Raw genomic sequence first — 20,752 nt, 5'->3', positions numbered from 1 at the left:
GTGTGTGTGTGTGTGTGTGTGTGTGTGTGTGTGTGTGTGTGTGTGTGTGTGTGTGTGTGTGTGTGTGTGTGTGTGTGTGTGTGTGTGTGTGTGTGTGTGTGTGTCATTTAGCCTGGAAGAACTATCCAGATCAGGCTGCCGTTCCGGCGGTGATTGACTGCCTCCCATTTTCAGCCTGTCAGGCCGTAACGTTCCACTTGTGGGATTAATAAAGCTGAAATGAACGAGGGACGTGGCCGCGAGAAGATGTTTGGGGATGGGGGTGCTTTCGTTTGTTTATTACTCTGATTGTTCAGCGGGCGCTGCAGCACCTGTACTTCCCGCAGCCATGTCCGTTTCATGTCCCAGTGGAATCTGGACCGGCAGGGTAGCCTAGTGGTTAGAGCGTTGGACTCGTAACCGGAAGGTTGCAAGTTCAAACCCCCGAGCGGTCTGTTCCTAGACCGTCATTGAAAATAAGAATTTGTTCTTAACTGACTTGCCTGGTTAAATAAAGGTAAAAAAATAAAATAAATATTCACCTCTGTCTCTATATATCCTCCTCTGTCTAGGAAACGCTCTCTTTCCGTCCCTCCCACAAGTTATTTTATTTTCACTGAAACTAAAGATGACGAGGATTCCGTGTTAATCACAGAGAACCTATAGACACCTACTTGCCTGTGTGAGTAGCTGTCCATGCTACTGTGGTGCTGAAACCAAGGATGTCATCCTATAATGTACTGTATTGTACACTACCTATGGGGTTAAATATCACTTACGATTTAGGTATTGATTCAAATGTATATGAATCATGTTCAGCTACGTATTGTTACTTATTTGATAAGGTTCGGAAGGATCTCATAAATGGTGTAGTAATTTTGTACAAAAGAAAAAGACATTGGAAATCCTGTGCTATTAATGGACGGACCATTATGGCACTAAAACCACGTATCATCTCAGCACAAATAAAGAAACACCCTACGTAACCAATGTAGAGATAATATTCCACACAGCTCACACACTTTATTCAGCTGCCAGCAAGGTGTCATCTAGTAGGAAACAGATTGTGAGAGAGAAAGAGAGAGCAAGAGAGAGACCGAAAGATAGAGAGAGAGGAAGTAAGAGAGAGAGACGGCCTGACCACCAGCTGTGACTGGACAGGAAACACCAGGTATTGAGAGAGAGAGACTCACTCACTCACACACACACACACACACACACACACACACACACACACACACACACACACACACACACACACACACACACACACACACACACACACACACACACACACACACACACACACACACACACACACACACACACACACACACACACACAGAAACACACACGCATGGTTACTCACTGCGATGCGGAGCAGGGTCCCCTTGACGGCAGCCCATCGGTCCTGCCTTCGGTCAATGACCAGAATGAAACCCACTCCTGCTGCAGACAGACTGGAAAAGAGAGAAAGGAGGACCACGGTCAACACAACAACTAACACCTGACCCCACCACACATGACCATAACAAGAACACAGCTGGAGACTGGAGAGAGAGGAATAAGATTACGTAGAACCACAGTGACTGGACATGACCAGAGAATGAACATTGAACCACAATGGGGAGAGAGGATAGAGATGACAGTGTCTACTGCACTAGTAGTATCTCTCTGTCAGGCCAGAGTAGAAACACCTACCCACTCAGTCAGCTTAGGTACAGGCAAGGTAAAGATGCTTCAAAAACACTGTCCTTAGTCCATGGTGAGAGAGGCATACAGTCCTTCAAGTCCTTCTTGCTGCGGGCGATTCCCTGATTCACCTCTACGCAGACGACACCATTCTGTATACTTCTGGCCCTTCTTTGGACACTGTGTTAACTAACCTCCAAACGAGCTTCAATGCCATACAGTACAGTAGACCACAGTACAGTAGACAGCACAGAACAATACCAGAAAGCAACCTGTAACCAAAATATCCAAACACTCTAAGATAACTCTCTGGATACCACATTCACGCACAGTAAAGAAGGCATCAATCTCGCAGTACAAAACATCAACTATATATTCAGGCAAATGGCAAAAGAAGCACAATTGAAATTGATAAAAAACTAAACTAAAAAGATCAAAGATGACAACTGGTTTGATGCAGATTGTAAAATTATAAGGAAAAAACATAGAACACTATCCAACCAAAAGCACAGAGACCCAAATAATGGTGAATTACGCCTTCATTACTGTGAGACTTTAAAACTCTATAAACGTACCACTCAGAACCAAAAAAGCACAGTACAACAGCAAGCAGCTGACACTAGCTGAGTCCATAAACACAAACAACTTCTGGCAAAAATAATAATAATCGAAACAAGAGGAATTAGTGATACAAAATGGTGACATATGGACAACCCATTTTAAAACACTCTACAACACCGTTCAAAACATCACAAACGCAGAACAACGTCAAATACATGAGAAGTTGAATGGATTAGAAAAAGCTACAAAGGACAATCAACATCCATTGGACTCCCCCATTACTGAGCAGGAGCTATATAGGAAACTTCAGGCTCTCAAATTTAAAGAAGAATGTGGACCTGATGGCATCCTAAAAATATGCTCAAACTCACTAGTGCAAAATTTCAATTGGCTATTTTAAAACGGTTTAATTTGATCCTGAGTGTAGGTTATTTCCCTGACATCTGGAATCAAGGACTCATAACCCCAATCTTTAAGAACAGAGACAAATTTGACCCTAACAATTACAGAGGCATTTGTGTGAACAGTAACCTGGGGACGGTTTTCTGTAGTATTATAAATGCAAGAGTTCTAAACTTTCTTAATAAGCACAATGTCCTGAGTAAAAGGCCAATTGGATTTATACCGAAACATCGCACGACTGATCGCACGACTGATATCATATTTACACCCTACACACCCTGATAGATAAACACGTCCACCAAAATAATATCAAAATGTACGCTTGCTTTATCGACTTCCAAAAAGCATTTGATTCTATTTGGCATACTGGACTGTTCTACAAAGTTATTGAAAGTGTTGTAGGGGGTAAAACATATGACACAATTAAATCAATGTATACTGGCAATATGTGCAGCATTAAAATTGGCAAGAAAATAACAGAATTCTTTAACCAGGGGCGGAGCCTTCGTCATGGTTACAATCTGAGCCCTGCACTCTTCAATATTTAGATCAACGAATTGGCAACTATTCTAGAAAAATCCTCAGCCCCTGGTGTTAGTCTCCACAATTCAGAGGTTAAATATCTACTCTTTGCAGATGACCTATGCCTGCAGTCACACACACCACATGGCCTACAGCAGAGCCTGGACCTGCTAGAGCAGTACTGCTAGACCTGGGCCCTGGCAGTAAAACCCCAAAAAGACTAAAATAATGATTTTCCAGAGAAGATCCAGATCTCAGGGAATTAGACCAAAGTTCTCAATTGGTACAAAATATATAGAGTACTGCACACACTTCAATTACTTGCTCAACTGGACACCTTAATGAGGCAGTGTATGAACTGAGAGAGAAAGCATGCAGGGCATTCTTCGCCATTAATAAACTATTTCAAATTGAAATACCTATTAAAATGTGGCTAAAACTAATTGAATATGTAATTGAACCAATTGCACTTTATGGCAGCGAGGTGTGGGGTCCACTTGCAAAACAAGAATTCATCAAATGGAACAAACACCCCATTGAAACCCTGCATGCAGAGTTCTGTAAGATTCTCCTACATGTCCCGAGGAAAACTACAAACAATGCATGCAGGGCAGAATTAGGCCAATATCCACTAATAATAAACACTTTAAAAAAGAGCAGTTCAGTTTTGGAGACATCTGAAAAACAGTGAACCCAACCCCTCTCATATCATTACCAAGAGCTGAGCAAAGAAAAGAGTCCCCTCATCCAGCTGGTCCTGGGGCTGAGTTCACAAACCTGTTCTACTAACACACTGAAGCCTCAGTCCCCTCACCCAGCTGGTCCTGGGGCTGAGTTCACAAACCTGTTCTACTAACACACTGAAGCCTCAGTCCCCTCACCCAGCTGGTCCTGGGGCTGAGTTCACAAACCTGTTCTACTAACACACTGAAGGCTCAGGACCAGAACATCCAATCAATCAGAATAAACCAAATTACAACACAGTCAAAACAAAACTACATTGCTTATTGGGAAACACAAGCACAAACACAAAGCAAAATGCAGTTCCTTCTGGCCCTAAATCGACAGTACACCGTGGCTAACTATTTGACCATGGTTACTGATCAAAACCTTAGAAAAACCTTGACAAAGTAGAGGCTCAGTGAGCATAGCCATTGAGAAGGGTAGACAGGAAAACCTGGCTCCCTATAGAGGAAAGTCTGTGCAATCACTGCACAACAGCAGAACCTGAGACAGAGCTGCATTTCCTGACAAAATGTGAAAAATATAAAACAATTAGAGAGTGTCCTTTCCCCAAATTGTATTTGTCACATACACATGGTTAGCAGATGTAAATGTGAGTGTAGCGAAATGCTTGTGCTTCTAGTTCCGACAATGCAGTAATAACAAATTAGTAATTTAACCGAACAATTTCACAACTACTACCTTATACACAGTGTAAAGGGATGAAGGATATGTACATAAAGATATATGAATGAGTGATGGTACAGAACGGCATAGGCTAGATGCAGTAGATGGTATCGAGTACCGTATATACATATGAGATGAGTAATGTAGGCTATGTAAACATTATATTAAGGGGCATTGTTTAAAGTGGCTAGTGATACATTTTTTACATGTATGACAGCAGTCACTCAATGTTAGTGGTGGCTGTTTAACAGTCTGATGGCCTTGAGATTTTCAGTCTCTCGTTCCCTGCTTTGATGCACCTGTACTGACTTCGCCTTCTGGATGATAGCGGGGTGAACAGGCAGTGGTTCGGGTGGTTGTTGTCCTTGATTATCTTTATGGCCTTCCTGTGACATCGGGTGGTGTAGGTGTCCTGGAGGGCAGGTAGTTTGCCCCCGGTGATGCGTTGTGCAGAACTCACTACCCTCTGGAGAGCCTTACCGCTGTGGGCGGAGCAGTTGCCGTACCAGGCGGTGATACAGCCTGACAGGATGCTCTCGATTGTGCATCTGTATAAGTTTGTGAGTGCTTTTGGTGACAAGAAACATTTCTTCAGCCTCCTGAGGTTGAAGAGGCGCTGCTGCGCCTTCTTCACCACGCTGTCTGTGTGGGTGGACCAATTCAGTTTGTCCGTGATGTGTATGCTGAGGAACTTAAAACTTTCTACCCTCTCCACTACTGTCCCGTCGATGTGGATAGGGGGGTGCTCCCTCTGCTGTTTCCTGAAGTCCACGATCATCTCCTTTGTTTTGTTGACGTTGAGTGAGAGGTTATTTTCCTGACACCACGTTCTGAGTGTCCTCACCTCCTCCCTGTAAGCTGTCTCGTCATTGTTGGTAATCAAGCCCATTAGTGTTGTGTCGTCCGAAAACTTGTTGGAGACGTACATGGCCATGCAGTCGTGGGTGAACAAGGAGTACAGGAGTTGGCTGAGCACGCACCCTTGTGTGGGGCCCCAGTGTTGAGGGACAGCGAAGTGGAGATGCTGTTTCCTGCCTTCAACACCTGGGGGCGGCCCATCAGAATGTCCAGGAAACAGTTGCACAGGGCGGGGATCAGACCCAGGGCCTCCAGATTGAAGATGAGCTTGGAGGGTACCATGGTGTTGAATGCTGAGCTGTCGTCAATGAACAGCATTCTTACATAGATATTCCTTTTGTCCAGATGGGATAGTGCAGTGTGATGGTGATTGCGTCGTCTGTGAACCTTTTGGGGTGGTATGCAAACTGAAGTGGGTCTAGTGTGGCCGGTAAGGTGGAGGTGATATGATCCTTGACTAGTCTCTCATAGCACTTCATGATGACAGAAGTGAGTGCTACGGGGCGGTAGTCATTTAGTTCAGTTGTCTTTTCCTTCTTGGGTACAGGAACAGTGGTGGCCATCTTGAAGCATGTGGGGACAGCAGACTGGGATAGGGAGCTATTGAATATGTCCATAAATACACCAGCCAGCTGGTCTGCGCATGCCCTGAGGACACGGCTATAGATGCCGTCTGGGCCAGCAGCCTTGCGAGAGTTAACATGTTTAAATGTTTTACTCACGTCGGCAACGGAGAAGGAGGGGGGGTGCGGGGCACAGTCCTTGTTAGCGGGCCTGTGGCTCTGTATTATCCTCAAAGATGGGCAATGAAGGTGTTTAGTTTGTCTGGAAGCAAGACTTTGGTGTCCGTGACGTGGCTGGTTTTCTTTTTGTAGTCCGTGATTTCCTGCAGACCCTGAGCCTTTGAATTGCGACTCCACTTTGTCTCTGTATTGGCATTTAGCTTGTTTGATTGCCTTGTGGAAGGAATAACTACACTGTAATAATCAGCCATGTTCCCCGACCTCTTTCCATGTTTAAATGCGGTGGTTCGCGCTTTCAGTTTTTTGGGAAGGCCACCATCCGTCCACAGTTTCTGGTTATGGTAGGTTTTAATAGTCACAGTGGGTACAACATCTCCAATGCACTTCTTTATAAACTCACTCACCGAGTCAGCGTATTGGTTGATGTTGTTCTCTGAGGCTGACCGGAACATATTCCAGTCCGCGGGATCAAAACAATCTTGAAGCGTGGCTTCTGATTGGTCAGACCAGCGTTGAATGGTTCTCGTCACTGGTACATCCTGTTTGAGTTTCTGCCTATAAGACGGTGGGAGCAAGATAGCGTCGTGGTCGGATTTGCCGAAGGGAGGGCAGGGGAGGGCTTTGTATGCATACCCCCGCGCGTAGTGCAATAAATATGCTGATAGAATTAGGGTAGCCTTGTTCTCAAATTTGCTTTGTTAAAAATCCCAGCTACAATAAATGCAGCCTCAGGATATATGGTTTCCAGTTTACTTAGAGTCCAGGAAAGTTCCTTGAGGGCCGTCTTGGTGTCTGCCTGAGGGGAAATGTACACAGCTGTGACTATAACTGACGAGTATTCTCCTTTTGTAGGTAAAATGGCCAGCAATTGATTGTAAGGAATTCTAGGTCGGGTGAGCAGAAGGATTTGAGTTCCTGTATGTTTTTATGATTACACAATGAGTCGTTAATCATGAAGCATACACCCCCATCCTTCCTCTTTCCAGAGAGGTGTTTATCTCTGTCGGCGTGATGCATGGAGAAGCCCGGTCGCTGAACCGATTCCGACAACATATCCCGAGAGAGCCATGTTTCCGTGAAGCCGAGAATGTTACACTCTCTGGAAGGCAACTCTTGCTCGAATTTCGTCGACCTCAAATCAAATCAAATTTTATTGGTCACATACACATGGGTAGCAGATGTTAATGCCAGTGTAACGAAATGCTTGTGCTTCTAGTTCCGACCATGCAGTAATATCTAACAAGTAATCTAATAATTTCACAACTACCTTTTACACACAAGTATAAAGGAATGCCGTCTAACTTGTTGTCAAGAAACTGGACACTGACGAGTAGTATACTACTCACCAATACCCCTCCCCAACCCTCAGCACAGACACATCCATTTACCTAACATTCTCACTGGCACAATGCCAATAATAGTAAGGCAAAAACCCTCACTGGCACAATGCCAATAATAGTTAGGCCAAAACCAAGCCTTAAATGACAGTTTATAACCAGAGGTTTCCCCTAACACATTCCCACCCTTCTACCTCGAGCCTCATGTAAACAGCCTGTGGTGTATATGAGCCTCTAGTGCCACCTGCTGGCCAGTTCCACACATTTTTTTATTTTTTCAAATTGTACATTTATTTATCTAGGCAAGTCAGTTAAGAACAACTTCTTATTTACAATGACGGCCTACCCCGGAAGACGCTGAGCTAATTGTGCGCCGCCCTATGGGACTCCCAATCACGGCCAGATGTGATATAGCCTGGATTCAACCCAGGGACTGTAGTGCACTGAGATGTAGTGTCTTAGACCTCTACGCCATTTGGGAGCCCTGGGTCACACTGAAAATATGGTTTAATGCTATCAGGGATCCTTGGGACATCCCTACCCCCATTGAAGTAGATATTCAAAATGGTTACGGTAAAGGTTCAATTTAGGGTTAGGCAAGGGTTATGTTTAGGGTAGGGGTTAAGGTTAGGTTTAGGCCATGATTGTCCCAAGGATCCCGGATTGCACTGACACTGAAATTATAGTCCATACCATTGGCTGAGTTGATAACCAGTGAACCTACAGTGGGAACAATGCGGCTGGTGAACAAGGAAGTTTACAATGTTAACATGTTCAAAAGCCTTCTGTGTCTCCTCCGTTCCTTCCCTCTGATCTGATTGGTTACCATGGGAATAATAAATGCAGGTAACTGACAGAAAGTGTCTGCGAAGAAGCAAAAGGGGTAGGACATCAAGGTGTGTGTGTGTGTGTGTCCACGTGTGTGTGTGTGTGTGTGTGTGTGTGTGTGTGTGTGTGTGTGTGTGTGTGTGTGTGTGTGTGTGTGTGTGTGTGTGTGTACAGTATGTTGAATTTCACCTGGGGACGTTGGTCAAGTAAGTGAGCACGTTGTGGAACTCCCTCTCCTGAATCTCTCCGAAAGCAGAGAACTCTGGGAACACGATGATGGGGCTGCCGTTCTGCCCTCGGCCCCCTGGGAAAGAAACACAGATGACTTCAGAACAGAGAGTACACTAGAACAGAGAGTACACTAGAACAGAGAGTACACTAGAACAGAGAGTACACTAGAACAGAAAAGGCTCACACAGAACCCAAACCGACTGCACGTGTGCAACATCGTGCATACATTTATTTTGTCCCACTACACCAACAGCCATCACGACAGGCAGGTTAAAATATCAAAACAAACTCAATGACATTAATGACATTAATTTGGGGACAGGTCGAAAAGAATTAAACATGTATGGCAATTTAGCTAGTTAGCTTGCACTTGCTAGCTAATTTGTCCTATTTAGCTAGCTTGCTGTTGCTAGCTAATTTGTCCTGGGCCGGCAGCAGTTCGTATTTCAATCACCCACGTGGGTATAGCCAATGAGGAGATGGCACATGGGTACCTGCTTCTATAAACCAATGAGGAGATGAGAGAGGCAGGACTTGCAACGCGATCTGCGTCAGAAATAGGAATAAATTCTATTTTAGCCCTTGGCATCGCAGACTCGTTGGCGCGCGCGAGCAGTGTGGGTGCAATATTTGATTAACATGGATTTCTACATTTATTTTGCAACGCTCACACGCTCGACGTGTCCGGTCTGGTCAGCATGTCAGTCACACTTCTTCTGGTGATTTGCTGACACAATTTAGATAAGGATTACCACATGAGGGCGCCAGTAGGACTGACAAACCAGTCTGACTGTCGAGTTGAGAAACAAAATAGAGAAGGGGGGAGAGAGAGAGAGAGAGAGAGAGAGAGAGAGAGAGAGAGAGAGAGAGAGAGAGAGAGAGAGATAAAGAGAGAGAGAGAGAAAGAGAGAAAGAGAGAGAGAAAGGGAGAGAAAGAGGGAGAGAGAAACAGAATAGAGAGAGAGAGAGAGAAAGAGAGAGAGAGAGAAAGAGAGAGAGAAAGAGGGAGAGAGAAACAGAATAGAGAGAGAGAGAGAGAGAGAGAGAGAGAGAGAGAGAGAGAGAGAGAGAGAGAGAGAGAGAGAGAGAGAGAGAGAGTTTACAAACACACACACAGGCTTACAGTACACCTATAGGGCAATTAGACACACACACACACACACACACACACACACACACACACACACACACACACACACACACACACACACACACACACACACACACACACACACACACACACACACACACACACACGCACACACGCACACACGGTCCTTGGCGGGAGCAGCTGCTCTATTAGCCCATGTGATCAGAATATCAATCTGTCTGCTTTCCCCTCTCCTATTATCACCCTAGCAACAGCAACTGCTCGCTCATCGTTTCACTCTGCCTGTTTTGATTCTGCTGCATCTGAGTAGAGGCAAGGCTCTCTGCAAAATGGACGCCGACAGGCAGAACATCCAATAAAGACTGCCACAGTCCCCAAGGTGACCTTATGCAGTACATAGAGGGGGACAGAGACGGGGCAAACTGTGTGTGTGTGTGTCAGAGGGGAGGGGGTCTTCTATGCAATGAGGTGAATGCAGTGGTGAAGGGCTTTAGAGGCACTTGAAGTCTGCTCACAAGCCCTTCTGTATGACTTTAAACCAGTTGACATGCTGTACAGAGACACGTTGAATTGACCAAACAACTGGAAAAACAGAAACTTCATATTGGTTCACACACAACAGAAACTGATATACACATATGCAAATACACACACGAAACAAACACACAGTCATGTCAAGAGAAGGAGTCCTAACCTGTATACCAATACTCCTACTAGCAGCACTAACTGTACTATTTGTGACTTAAATTGAGTATGTAGTATGCTTATTGGTCATAGTATGGATATAGTTAGTATGCCAAAAGTTCCCCGGATGTTGTATAAAATTTGCCAAAATAAGAAGTATACATGCAGTGGATGCCATTTCCATGCTTTTAGATTTGAAGAAAATGGTGGGAAATATGCAGCAGAAGTCTGGCAAGAGTGGATCCAAATTCATTGCTTTAATTAATAATGACAAAAGTTAAGAAAATGTTGAGCAATGTAATAAAGTAATGAGTTTTCAAATAAGTTACGTTACACGTCATGTTTGCTGACAATTTGTTAGCTACGATATCCTTACGAACCGCGTAGCATTACAGCATGTACATACAGCATGTACCGGTATGTTAGCCAGTTACCGTCCTAACGTCAGTTGGCTACTAATACATTTAACTTGCCAGGCAGTATATTAACTAAATGCTATCTAACTACCCAACCTTGATTGAATTGATTATTCATGTCATTCTTAGCTAAGTGGTATAGTCGTTGTGAGTTCTCAATGGACATTGTTCATTCTGGCTATCTCGTCCGATTTCAGAGCACTCTGGTCTGAGTGTGCCAGAGCGCAGAATAACTGATTGCTTTACGAACGCCCATTGAATATGGCCGGTGTCAGTAAACGTCAGCAAAAACAAGCGTAATTAAATTGTTGCCAGGAGCACAGTTACAGTCACCAATGCTGAAAACAGCCTAACCAACTCTGCTAAGGAGAGTAAAATGGTCAGAGTGATGTGTTCTCTCATTTGTGTCTGGAAGTAGCTAGCAAGCTAGCCAGTTAGCTTGACTGCTTGATGTGAGGTCGTTGTGCCGTTGTGAGGTCAGAAAGCTCGTATCAACCTTACACTCCTCGGCCAGAGAGTATAGTGAACGCTACGAGAGTGAAATGCTCTGAATTTACAAATGGACAATCTGACAACGCTCTAGATTTACAAATGGACAATCAGACAACTCTCTGAATTTTCAAATGGACAATCTGACAACGCTCTGGATTTACAAATGGACAATCTCACAACGCTCTGGATTTTTGCACTCTGGCAGTCCAGATTGGATTTACGAATACACCCGAAATCATAAAAATGTCTAGCCTGTCATTTGTTTTGCTAACAAGCTAGCAAGATGTTGCATAGCAATAGCATCAACTTCTGGTAGACAAGCGAAGTGCTAGTACGCTCAACTGCAATGATACAGTTTGTTTATAGTACACTAAAATGAACTAATGGTATATATTATGTAGTATATACTCATGAAGTATGTAGTATACAGTATGTTAGTGTGGGTATTCTAACAGAGCTCCAGGGTACTGTAGCTGGATTGAACTGGATTTACGCTGAACTAACTGTGATGAGTACAAAAATGGGAGAGGAGAGATTTGAATGACACATCCTGAATGACTTGACAAATCCTGAGGGGTGAAGTAAGATCCAGGTCACCCGTGATACAAGCCAGTATTTGGGGCGGCAGGTAGCCTAGTGGTTAGAGTGTTGAGCCAGTAACCAAAAGGTTGCTAGAGCAAATCCCTGAGCTGACAATGTAAAATCTGTTGTTCTGCCCCTGAACAAGGCAGTTAACCCACTGTTCCTAGGCCGTCATTGTAAATAAGAATTTGTTCTTAACTGACTTGCCTGGTTAAATAAAATAAATACATTTGACGTCCATCCATGTCTGAGATTGTTGGGAGATGATGTGAAACCGGCCACTAGGGGCATTAGTGATTGCTGTTACGTTCAAGTTGGTTTCAGTTTTGCTGGTCTGTGGTGGATGGTTTCAAGTTCAATTCCAGCAATAGAAAGTTGATTTGATTTTTAAAAATTAAGCCTATCACTAACCTTAACCATTCAGAGTTAATGCCTAAACTTAACCTTAAACACTTTTAAATTTGTCGTTTGGAAATTTGACGTTTGAAACATGGATGACCGTCTGATTCTGACATGAGGCTGTTAGAGCTGGTCTGAAGCAGACAGTTCATCTGAACTATATCAGGAAGAAGAACGGTATTCACCTGTCTTATCTGTATTATGACAGACAGACAGACAGACAGACAGACAGACAGACAGACAGACAGACAGGCAGGCAGGCAGGCAGGCAGACATCTGTATTATGACAGGCAGACAGACAGACAGACAGACAGACAGACAGACAGACAGACAGACAGACAGACAGACAGACAGACAGACATCTGTATTATGACAGACAGACAGACAGACAGACAGACAGACAGACAGACAGACAGACAGACAGACATCTGTATTATGACAGACAAACAGACAGACAGACAGACAGACAGGCAGGCAGGCAGGCAGGCAGGCAGGCAGGCAGACATCTGTATTATGACAGGCAGGCAGACAGACAGACAGACAGACAGACAGACAGACAGACAGACAGACAGACAGACATCTGTATTATGACAGACAGACAGACAGACAGACATCTGTATTATGACAGACAAACAGACAGACAGACAGACAGACAGACAGACAGGCAGGCAGGCAGGCAGGCAGGCAGGCAGACATCTGTATTATGACAGGCAGACAGACAGACAGACAGACAGACAGACAGACAGACAGACAGACAGACATCTCTATTATGACAGGCAGGCAGACAGACAGACAGACAGACAGACAGACAGACAGACAGACAGACAGACAGACAGACAGACAGACAGACAGACATCTGTATTATGACAGGCAGGCAGACAGACAGGCAGACAGACAGACAGACAGACAGACAGACAGACAGACAGACAGACAGGCAGGCAGGCAGGCAGGCAGGCAGGCAGACAGACAGACAGACAGACAGACAGACAGACAGACAGACAGACAGACAGACAGACAGACAGACAGGCAGGCAGGCAGGCAGGCAGGCAGACATCTGTATTATGACAGGCAGGCAGACAGACAGACAGACAGACAGACAGACAGACAGACAGACAGACAGACAGACAGACAGACATCTGTATTATGACAGGCAGGCAGGCAAACAGACAGACAGGAAATATTACCTAACAGGAAGGCAAACTTCTTCCTAAGGTCAGGGGTGATGTCGATGGCACAGAGGGGGCTGTTCTCCTGCTGCATGATCTCATCTGGAGGAGCAGGAGGAGGAGCAGGAGCAGGAGGAGGAGCAGGAACAGGAGGAGAACACAACACAGTCAGAATCACAGGACATGAGGGGTTAACACAGTCCTGTTCTTTGGGGAAGAGAATAGAATTGAATGGAAGAACCATCACAAAGGTAGAAAAGAAGTATACATACTCTCTCACACAAAAACAGGAAATTAGTAAGGCACATAGTCTGGCAGGTATAAAGAAGTGCATAATAGTGAATGAACAATAATCTGAAACCCAGACCAGAGAGCAACATGCTACAAAACATCCTAGTAAGGAGCGGTCACCACACAAACTTGGGTCCTGACCCACTAGGGTTGAACCCATTTAGTCGACGAGTTGATTGTTTGGTCGACAGGCTGTTGGTCGACTGAGGTGTTTTTAGTCGAGCAGTAGCAAAACATTCTTTAATACATGTATGGCACAAAGTAATTTATGTAAAAGCATTCAATATATTATTATTATTGTTGCTACATGTCCTGGGTGGCGCAGCAGTCAAAAGTTCTGCAACGCAGTGCTGAGGCACCACTACAGCCTGGGGTTCGATTCCACAACCGGCCTTATTGATCTCTGGCTCCCTCTTTAGTAATTTGTGTTTCTTAATTTTTAATTGCAGTGCTTAAAGCATCAGACAAGTTCAGTAGCCAACATATAGTTGATGTCTATATATGGAAAAATACACTTTTAAAATGTAGACTGATCAATTTTTAAACAACAGACGATTCCTGGTCAACCAATATTTTTTGTAGTCAGGGATGCCCCTATGACCCTACATCATCCAGAGTGTTCCCAGCTCTATCCCTCCATGAACTCCCATCATGGGGATTAGAATAATCAGATTATGGGCCCGATCCCCAGCAGCTGGAAGCAGGGTAACCCGAGGTAGTGAAAGTGGAGATGGGGTGACAAAACACTGTGGGCCCAGGCTGCTGTGAGAGGCCCAGGTCAGCAGGGCGAGCCCCAGGACAGCAGGGAGAGAATGGCAAGGTCTTGGATCTTTGCTGGTACACAGCAGAGTATGTGAGTGGAGCTTGCCCAATTTGACTGGAGAACTGAGCGAGATTCCCAAAGGCTACAATTTCGCTCCAGAAGCACTCAAAGTAGTGCTCAGTTCACGAGCTCAGGGCATGCCCAGCCCAGCATGCATTTGTAATGTGCTTGTGTGCTGCTATAGCCCCTTGCTTTAGCTATTGTCATGGAGTTCACTAAATATTTTCATTAAGAAACAGATAAAACACACAGGTGTAAAATCAAGGTGACTTACAAAGATGAGGAGCAAGAGAGGGAGTGTGGTGATGTAATGTCCACAACAAAAAATCTGATCTTTTAAACGTTTCGTTCATTTTTGTTACATTATCTATTCAATTGGCCATAATTGATTTTGGCCCAATAGGCCTGGAACGTTCAAGAAGCTTTCCGTTTTGATTTGCTTATTTTGCCTAAAAACTTTTAGGCCAACCTATAGAAAGAAACTAAAAAACTCTGCATCTCTGCCTAGGCTGGCAAGAGGCCAAAAGTGTGTTTAGCATCCCCTTTGGCTCTGCATGTTGTTTAAATTCTTTACTATTCTTTATTTATTCTTTATTAGTGCTTTATGTCCTTATCAGCCTATTGTGTCACACTCGCAAATGCTTCACAATGTATTTCCTTGTAGGCTATAGCCTTGAAATCATTTAAATAATATAGCCTAAATAGTTCATTTTCTTTCCTTCTTGGTCTCCCTGTCTGGCTCCTGACCTACTGAGAGTGTTTATATGCAGTTCAATACGACATGCAGCCTATTTGAAATGTGCTCTTTTTACATCCACCTTTCATGTTCAATACTTCAAAACCAAATGGTCGGTCCAGGTTGTCACAACATTCGATTGGTGTTGGTTCAATTGTGATTTTAATTCATGTATGGCAGTTCAGTGGCAGGTTTTCTTCCTGTGAGCACAGAGCGGAGAGTAGTGGACAAGCACCACTTCATGAGCAACGAGTGGGATTTCAAACTGCTCAACTCTTCTCACACACTCTGATACACTGGAACAAAACTAGGCCAGAGACACTGTGACACACAGACCCAAATCTCTCATTCGTTACTCAGCATATTTGACCCATAACTTGGAAGTGTTCTAAAAGCAGAACAGCATTCTGTCAACACCATTGTTCTTTAGTACCTGCATGTGGTAATTTCCTATAGAAAATACTGTACTTGTACAGTTCCTCAGAAAGTGCATAGCTGTCGGCTAATATTTCTGTTGTTTATTTGTAATATTAAAGAGTTTTGGAAGCATAATACTCTTTGTATATGATTTATTATATATTATATAGTTGCAATCTGCGTGTACTTATTTTTCTTTCTCCAGTTTGGGAGACTGGTCCAATTCTACACAGTAAGGGACAGATCGAAATGTACTTGGGGGGAGAGGCTGTTCTAACTCAAGGTGTCATACCAAAAAAATGCACCACCCTCCATCAATAATATTTTCACATAAATAATATTTTCACATGACCCTTCCCTTTTACAGTAAAATAAATGGAAGACCCTCCCCCCTCATAGAATGAACTCTAAATAATGTTTACGACCACAAATAACAATAACTGTAGCGAACCTGTGTTTATAAACGTGGATATAAATGTGGATTCAGCTTGCTTTTGAGGCACAGTTGATGCTATGCAGGCCAGAAGGTTGAGGTTTCGCTGACCACCACCGACAGCTAACTCTCCCTGCCTGTTTCATTACACTACGATCAGAGCTGGCTGCAGAAAATGATCAGCTAGGTGGAAATGACATTTTCAACAATTTGATGCCATATTTATAATTATATAAAATATATTGAACACATTTTCCACCAACAGGTTTCTGTGCCAATGCACCACACAACCAAAACAAAGCATACCTATTTCAGCACTTCAATATCATGGTTCGTGTTTTCAACACCACAATAAATAGGTTATGTAAATCTGGACAAACAGAAAATGCATTTCTCCCTACCTTGTAGGCTTAGCCAGTACAGAAGGCTTGGCTTGAAAATCTCAGAATGACATTAAACTTGTTGGTGTTTTGTAACAGATCAAAATTTGTAACAGATTCAAATTGTATTTGTTACATGCGCTAGACTACAGGTGTAGACCTTACTGTGAAATGCTTACTTACAAGCCCTTAATTAACCAACAATGCAGTTTTAAGAAAATAAGTTGAGTTAAGAAATGATTTACTAAATAAACTAAAGTTTAAAAAAAGTAACACACCAAAATAACAACAGCATGGCTATATACAGGGGGTACCAGTACCAAGTCAATGAGTGTCAATGAGTGTCAATGATAACAATAGATGATAAACATGATTAGCCACGTTCAGCAGTCTTATGGCTTGGGGGTAGAAGCTGTTTAGGAGCTTTTTGGACCTAGACGTGGATCTCCGGTACCGCTTGCCGTGCGGTAGCAGAGAGAAGAGTATATGACTTGTGTGGCTGTAGCGCCTTACGGTCAGATGCCGAGCCGTTGCCATACCAGGCGGTAATGCAACCGGTTAGGTTGTTCTCGATGGTGCAGCTGTAGAACTTTTTGAGGATCTGGGGACCCATGCCAGATGTTTTCAGTCTCCTGAGGGATAATAGACATTGTTGTGCCTCTTCACAACTGTTTAGACCATGATTGTTTGTTGGTAATGTGGACACCAAGGAAATTGAAGCTCATGACCCGCTCTACTACAGACCCGTCGACGTGAATTGGGGTGTGTTCGGCCCTCCAGAGAAGAAGACAGACGTGTCCCCAACCAATTGTGTTTTTTGTTCGTTTATTTGCGTTTTTTGAAACTTGTTTTTTTACTTATTTTGTACATAATGTTGCCGTTACCGTCTCTTCTGACCAAAAATAACTTCTGGACATCAGGACTGTGATTACTCACCACAGACGAGCAGAATCCTTTTTTTCCTTTAACGAGTCTGACGAGCCCGATATACTGCTTTCTCGGGAACAGGCCCAGATCCCCGTGAGGCGGAGAAAAAGGGTCCGGAGGGCTGGCTGCCTAGTGAGAATTCGTAGGCGATTGAATAAACCCCCACGTCCTTCCATTCTGCTAGCAAACGTGCAATCTTTGGAGAATAAAATCGATGACCTGCTCGCTAGATTAAACTACCAATGGGACATTCAAAACTGTAATATCTTATGCTTCAAGGAGTCGTGGCTGAACGACGACACTATCAACATACAGCTGGCTGGTTATACGCTGTACCGGCAGGATAGAACAGCGGCGTCTGGTAAGACAAGGGGCGGCAGGACTCTGACCTCCTCTCTATAGGCTGTCTCATCGTTGTGGGTGGTCAGGTATACCACTGTTGTGTCGTTAATAAACTTAATGATGGTGTTGGAGTTGTGCTTGGCCACGTAGTCGAGGGTGAACAGGGAGTAGAGGAGGGGACTAAGCATGCACCCCTGAGTGGCGCCCGCGTTGAGGATCAGTGTGGCAGATGTGTTCTTGCCTCCCCTTACCACCTGGGGGCGGCCAGTCAGGAAGTCCAGGATCCAGTTGCAGAGGAAGGTGATTAGTCCCAGGGTCCTCAGCTTAGTGATGAGCCTCATTGAGGAGCAGCGTGGCAGACATGTTGTTGCCTACCCTGACCACCTGGGGGCAGAAATCCAGGATCCAGTTTAAGAGGAAGGTGATTAGTCCCAGGGTCCTGAGCTTAGTGATGAGCCTCATTGAGGAGCAGCGTGGCAGACATGTTGCTGTCTACCCTGACCACCTGGGGGCAGAAGTCTTGGAGTCCATCTGTGGTAAATTCAATTGATTGGACATGATTTAGAAAGGCACACACCTGTCTATATAAGGTTCCACAATTGACAGTACATGTCAGAGCAAAAACCAAGCCATGAGGTCGAAGGAATTGTCCTTAGAGCTCCGTGTCGAGGCACAGATCTGGGGAAGGGTTCAAAAACTGTCTGCAGCATTGAAGTTCCCCAAAGAACACAGTGGCCTCTATCATTCTTAAATGGAAGAAGTTTGGAACCACCAAGACTCTTCCTAGAGCTGGACGCCCGGCCAATCTGAACAATTGGGGGAGAAGGGCCTTGGTAATATGGGAGGTGACAACAACATTGATGAATGTGCTGATTCTGTGAGCGAGTTTATTAGCAAGTGCATCGGTGATGTTGTACCCACGGTGACAATTAAAACCTTCCCAAACCAGAAACCGTGGATTGATGGCAGCATTCGCGCAAAACTGAAAGCACGAACCACTGCTTTTAATCAGGGGAAGGCGACCGGAAACATGACCGAATACAAACAGTGTAGTTATTCCCTCAACAAGGCAATGAAACAAGCTAAGCATCAGTATAGAGACAAAGAAGAGTCACAATTCAACGGCTCAGACACGAGAGGTATGTGGCAGGGTCTACAGTCAATCACGGATTACAAAAAAGAAAACCAGCCCCGTCGCGGAACCCAATGTTTGCTCACTTTGAGCACAATACAGTGCCACCGACACAGCCCCCTACCAAAACCTGCGGACACTCCTTCACCACAGCCAACGTGAGTAAAACATTTAAACGTGTTAACCCTCTCAAGGCTGCCGGCCCAGACGGCATCCCCGGCTGCGTCCTCAGAGCATGTGCAGACCGGCTGGCTGGTGTGTTTATGGACACATTTAATCAATCCCTATCCCAGTCTGCTGTTCCCACATGCTTCAAGAGGGCCACCAGTGTTCCTGTTCCCAAGAAAGCTAAGGTAACTGAGCTAAACGACTATCATCACGAAGTGCTTTGAGAGACTAGTCAAGGACCATATCGGTGGTGAGGGTAGGAAACAACATCTCCACCCCGCTGATCCTCAAAACTGGGGCCCCACAAGGGAAAAAACACAATAACCTCCCTTATGCCCAATAACAAATACACACTACCCTCCCCTATACCCAATAACAAACACACACTACCCTCCACTATGCCCAATAACAAACAACACACTACCCTCCCCTATGCCCAATAACAAACACACACTACCCTCCTCTAACCCCAATAACAAACACACACTACCCTCCCCTATGCTCAATAACAAACACACTACCCTCCCCTATGCCCAATAACAAACACACACTACCCTCCCCTATACCCAATAACAAACACACACTACCCTCCTCTAACCCCAATAACAAACACACACTACCCTCCCCTATGCTCAATAACAAACACACACTACCCTCCCCTATGCCCAATAACAAACACACACTACCCTCCCCTATACCCAATAACAAACACACACTACCCTCCTCTAACCCCAATAACAAACACACACTACCCTCCCCTATGCCCAATAACAAATACACACTACCCTCCCCTATGCCCAATAACAAACACACCCTACCCTCCTCTAACTCCAATAACAAACACACACTACCCTCCCCTATGCCCAATAACAAACACACACTACCCTCCCCTATACCCAATAACAAACACACACCACCCTCCCCTATGCCCAATAACATACACACACTACCCTCCCCTATGCCCAATAACAAACAACACACAACCCTCCCCTATGCCCAATAACAAACACACACTACCCTCCCCTAACCCCAATAACAAACACACACTACCCTCCCCTATGCCCAATAACAAACACACACTACCCTCCCCTATGCCCAATAACAAACACACACTACCCTCCTCTATGCCCAATAACAAACACACACAACCCTCCCCTATACCCAATAACAAATAAACACTACCCTCCCCTATGCCCAATAACAAACACACACAACCCTCCCCTATGCCCAATAACAAACACACACAACCCTCCCCAAAGCAAAAAACAACAACATTTTGATCTGTCCCTAAGAGGACTGGAGACTCCTAGTAAATAGGTCAAGTCAACTGGTCTTCTAGTAAATTATTGATCCTGCTTTTACCTCAAACCCTCAGAGCCAAGTCAGCACAAATCCAGTCTCATCCACCTCACTCCTATCCCTGGGATGACCTAGAAAATCAAACCAGACGGTTCCATAGTGCACATTCACCAGTCCCATGCTGCTCCCAGCCAATCCAACAAAGAGGTTCATCCATTTAGAAACAGCTATGTACAGTTATGCAGTATGCTCAAGCAGTTATTTGAGCAGGTAGTGTGTATACTGTGGGAGACAGTCCTACTATTGAAACTGGGTGCCCAACAGTGCAGTGCACAACGGATCGATGGAACAGAAAGCCACAGTGATGCTCTACGGTGCTATAGGATTACAG

General features: G+C 44.5%; 1 protein-coding gene across 9 annotated transcripts in view; it reads right to left on the bottom strand.

The window, feature by feature from the left end:
- The window catches only part of LOC118376230 (guanine nucleotide exchange factor DBS-like), a 113,048-nt gene that overhangs the window by 52,791 nt on the left and 39,505 nt on the right, over positions 1-20,752 (bottom strand). For all 9 annotated transcript variants that reach the window (XR_008089841.1, XM_052493206.1, XM_052493211.1 and 6 more), the window contains 3 exons: positions 13,432-13,515; positions 8,522-8,636; positions 1,349-1,439 (listed from right to left, as the gene is read on the bottom strand). Coding sequence is in view for 8 of the 9 variants with exons in the window: in XM_052493206.1 (XP_052349166.1) it covers positions 1,349-1,439; positions 8,522-8,636; positions 13,432-13,515 (290 nt within the window). In the remaining variant the exon portion in view is untranslated. The remainder of the gene's footprint in view (positions 1-1,348; positions 1,440-8,521; positions 8,637-13,431; positions 13,516-20,752) is intronic.

The sequence above is a fragment of the Oncorhynchus keta genome, chromosome 34 (assembly GCF_023373465.1).
Source record: "Oncorhynchus keta strain PuntledgeMale-10-30-2019 chromosome 34, Oket_V2, whole genome shotgun sequence".
NCBI lineage: Eukaryota > Metazoa > Chordata > Actinopteri > Salmoniformes > Salmonidae > Oncorhynchus > Oncorhynchus keta.
Note: the sequence above shows the minus strand (reverse complement) of the source record. Positions and strands in the feature narration are given on the sequence as shown.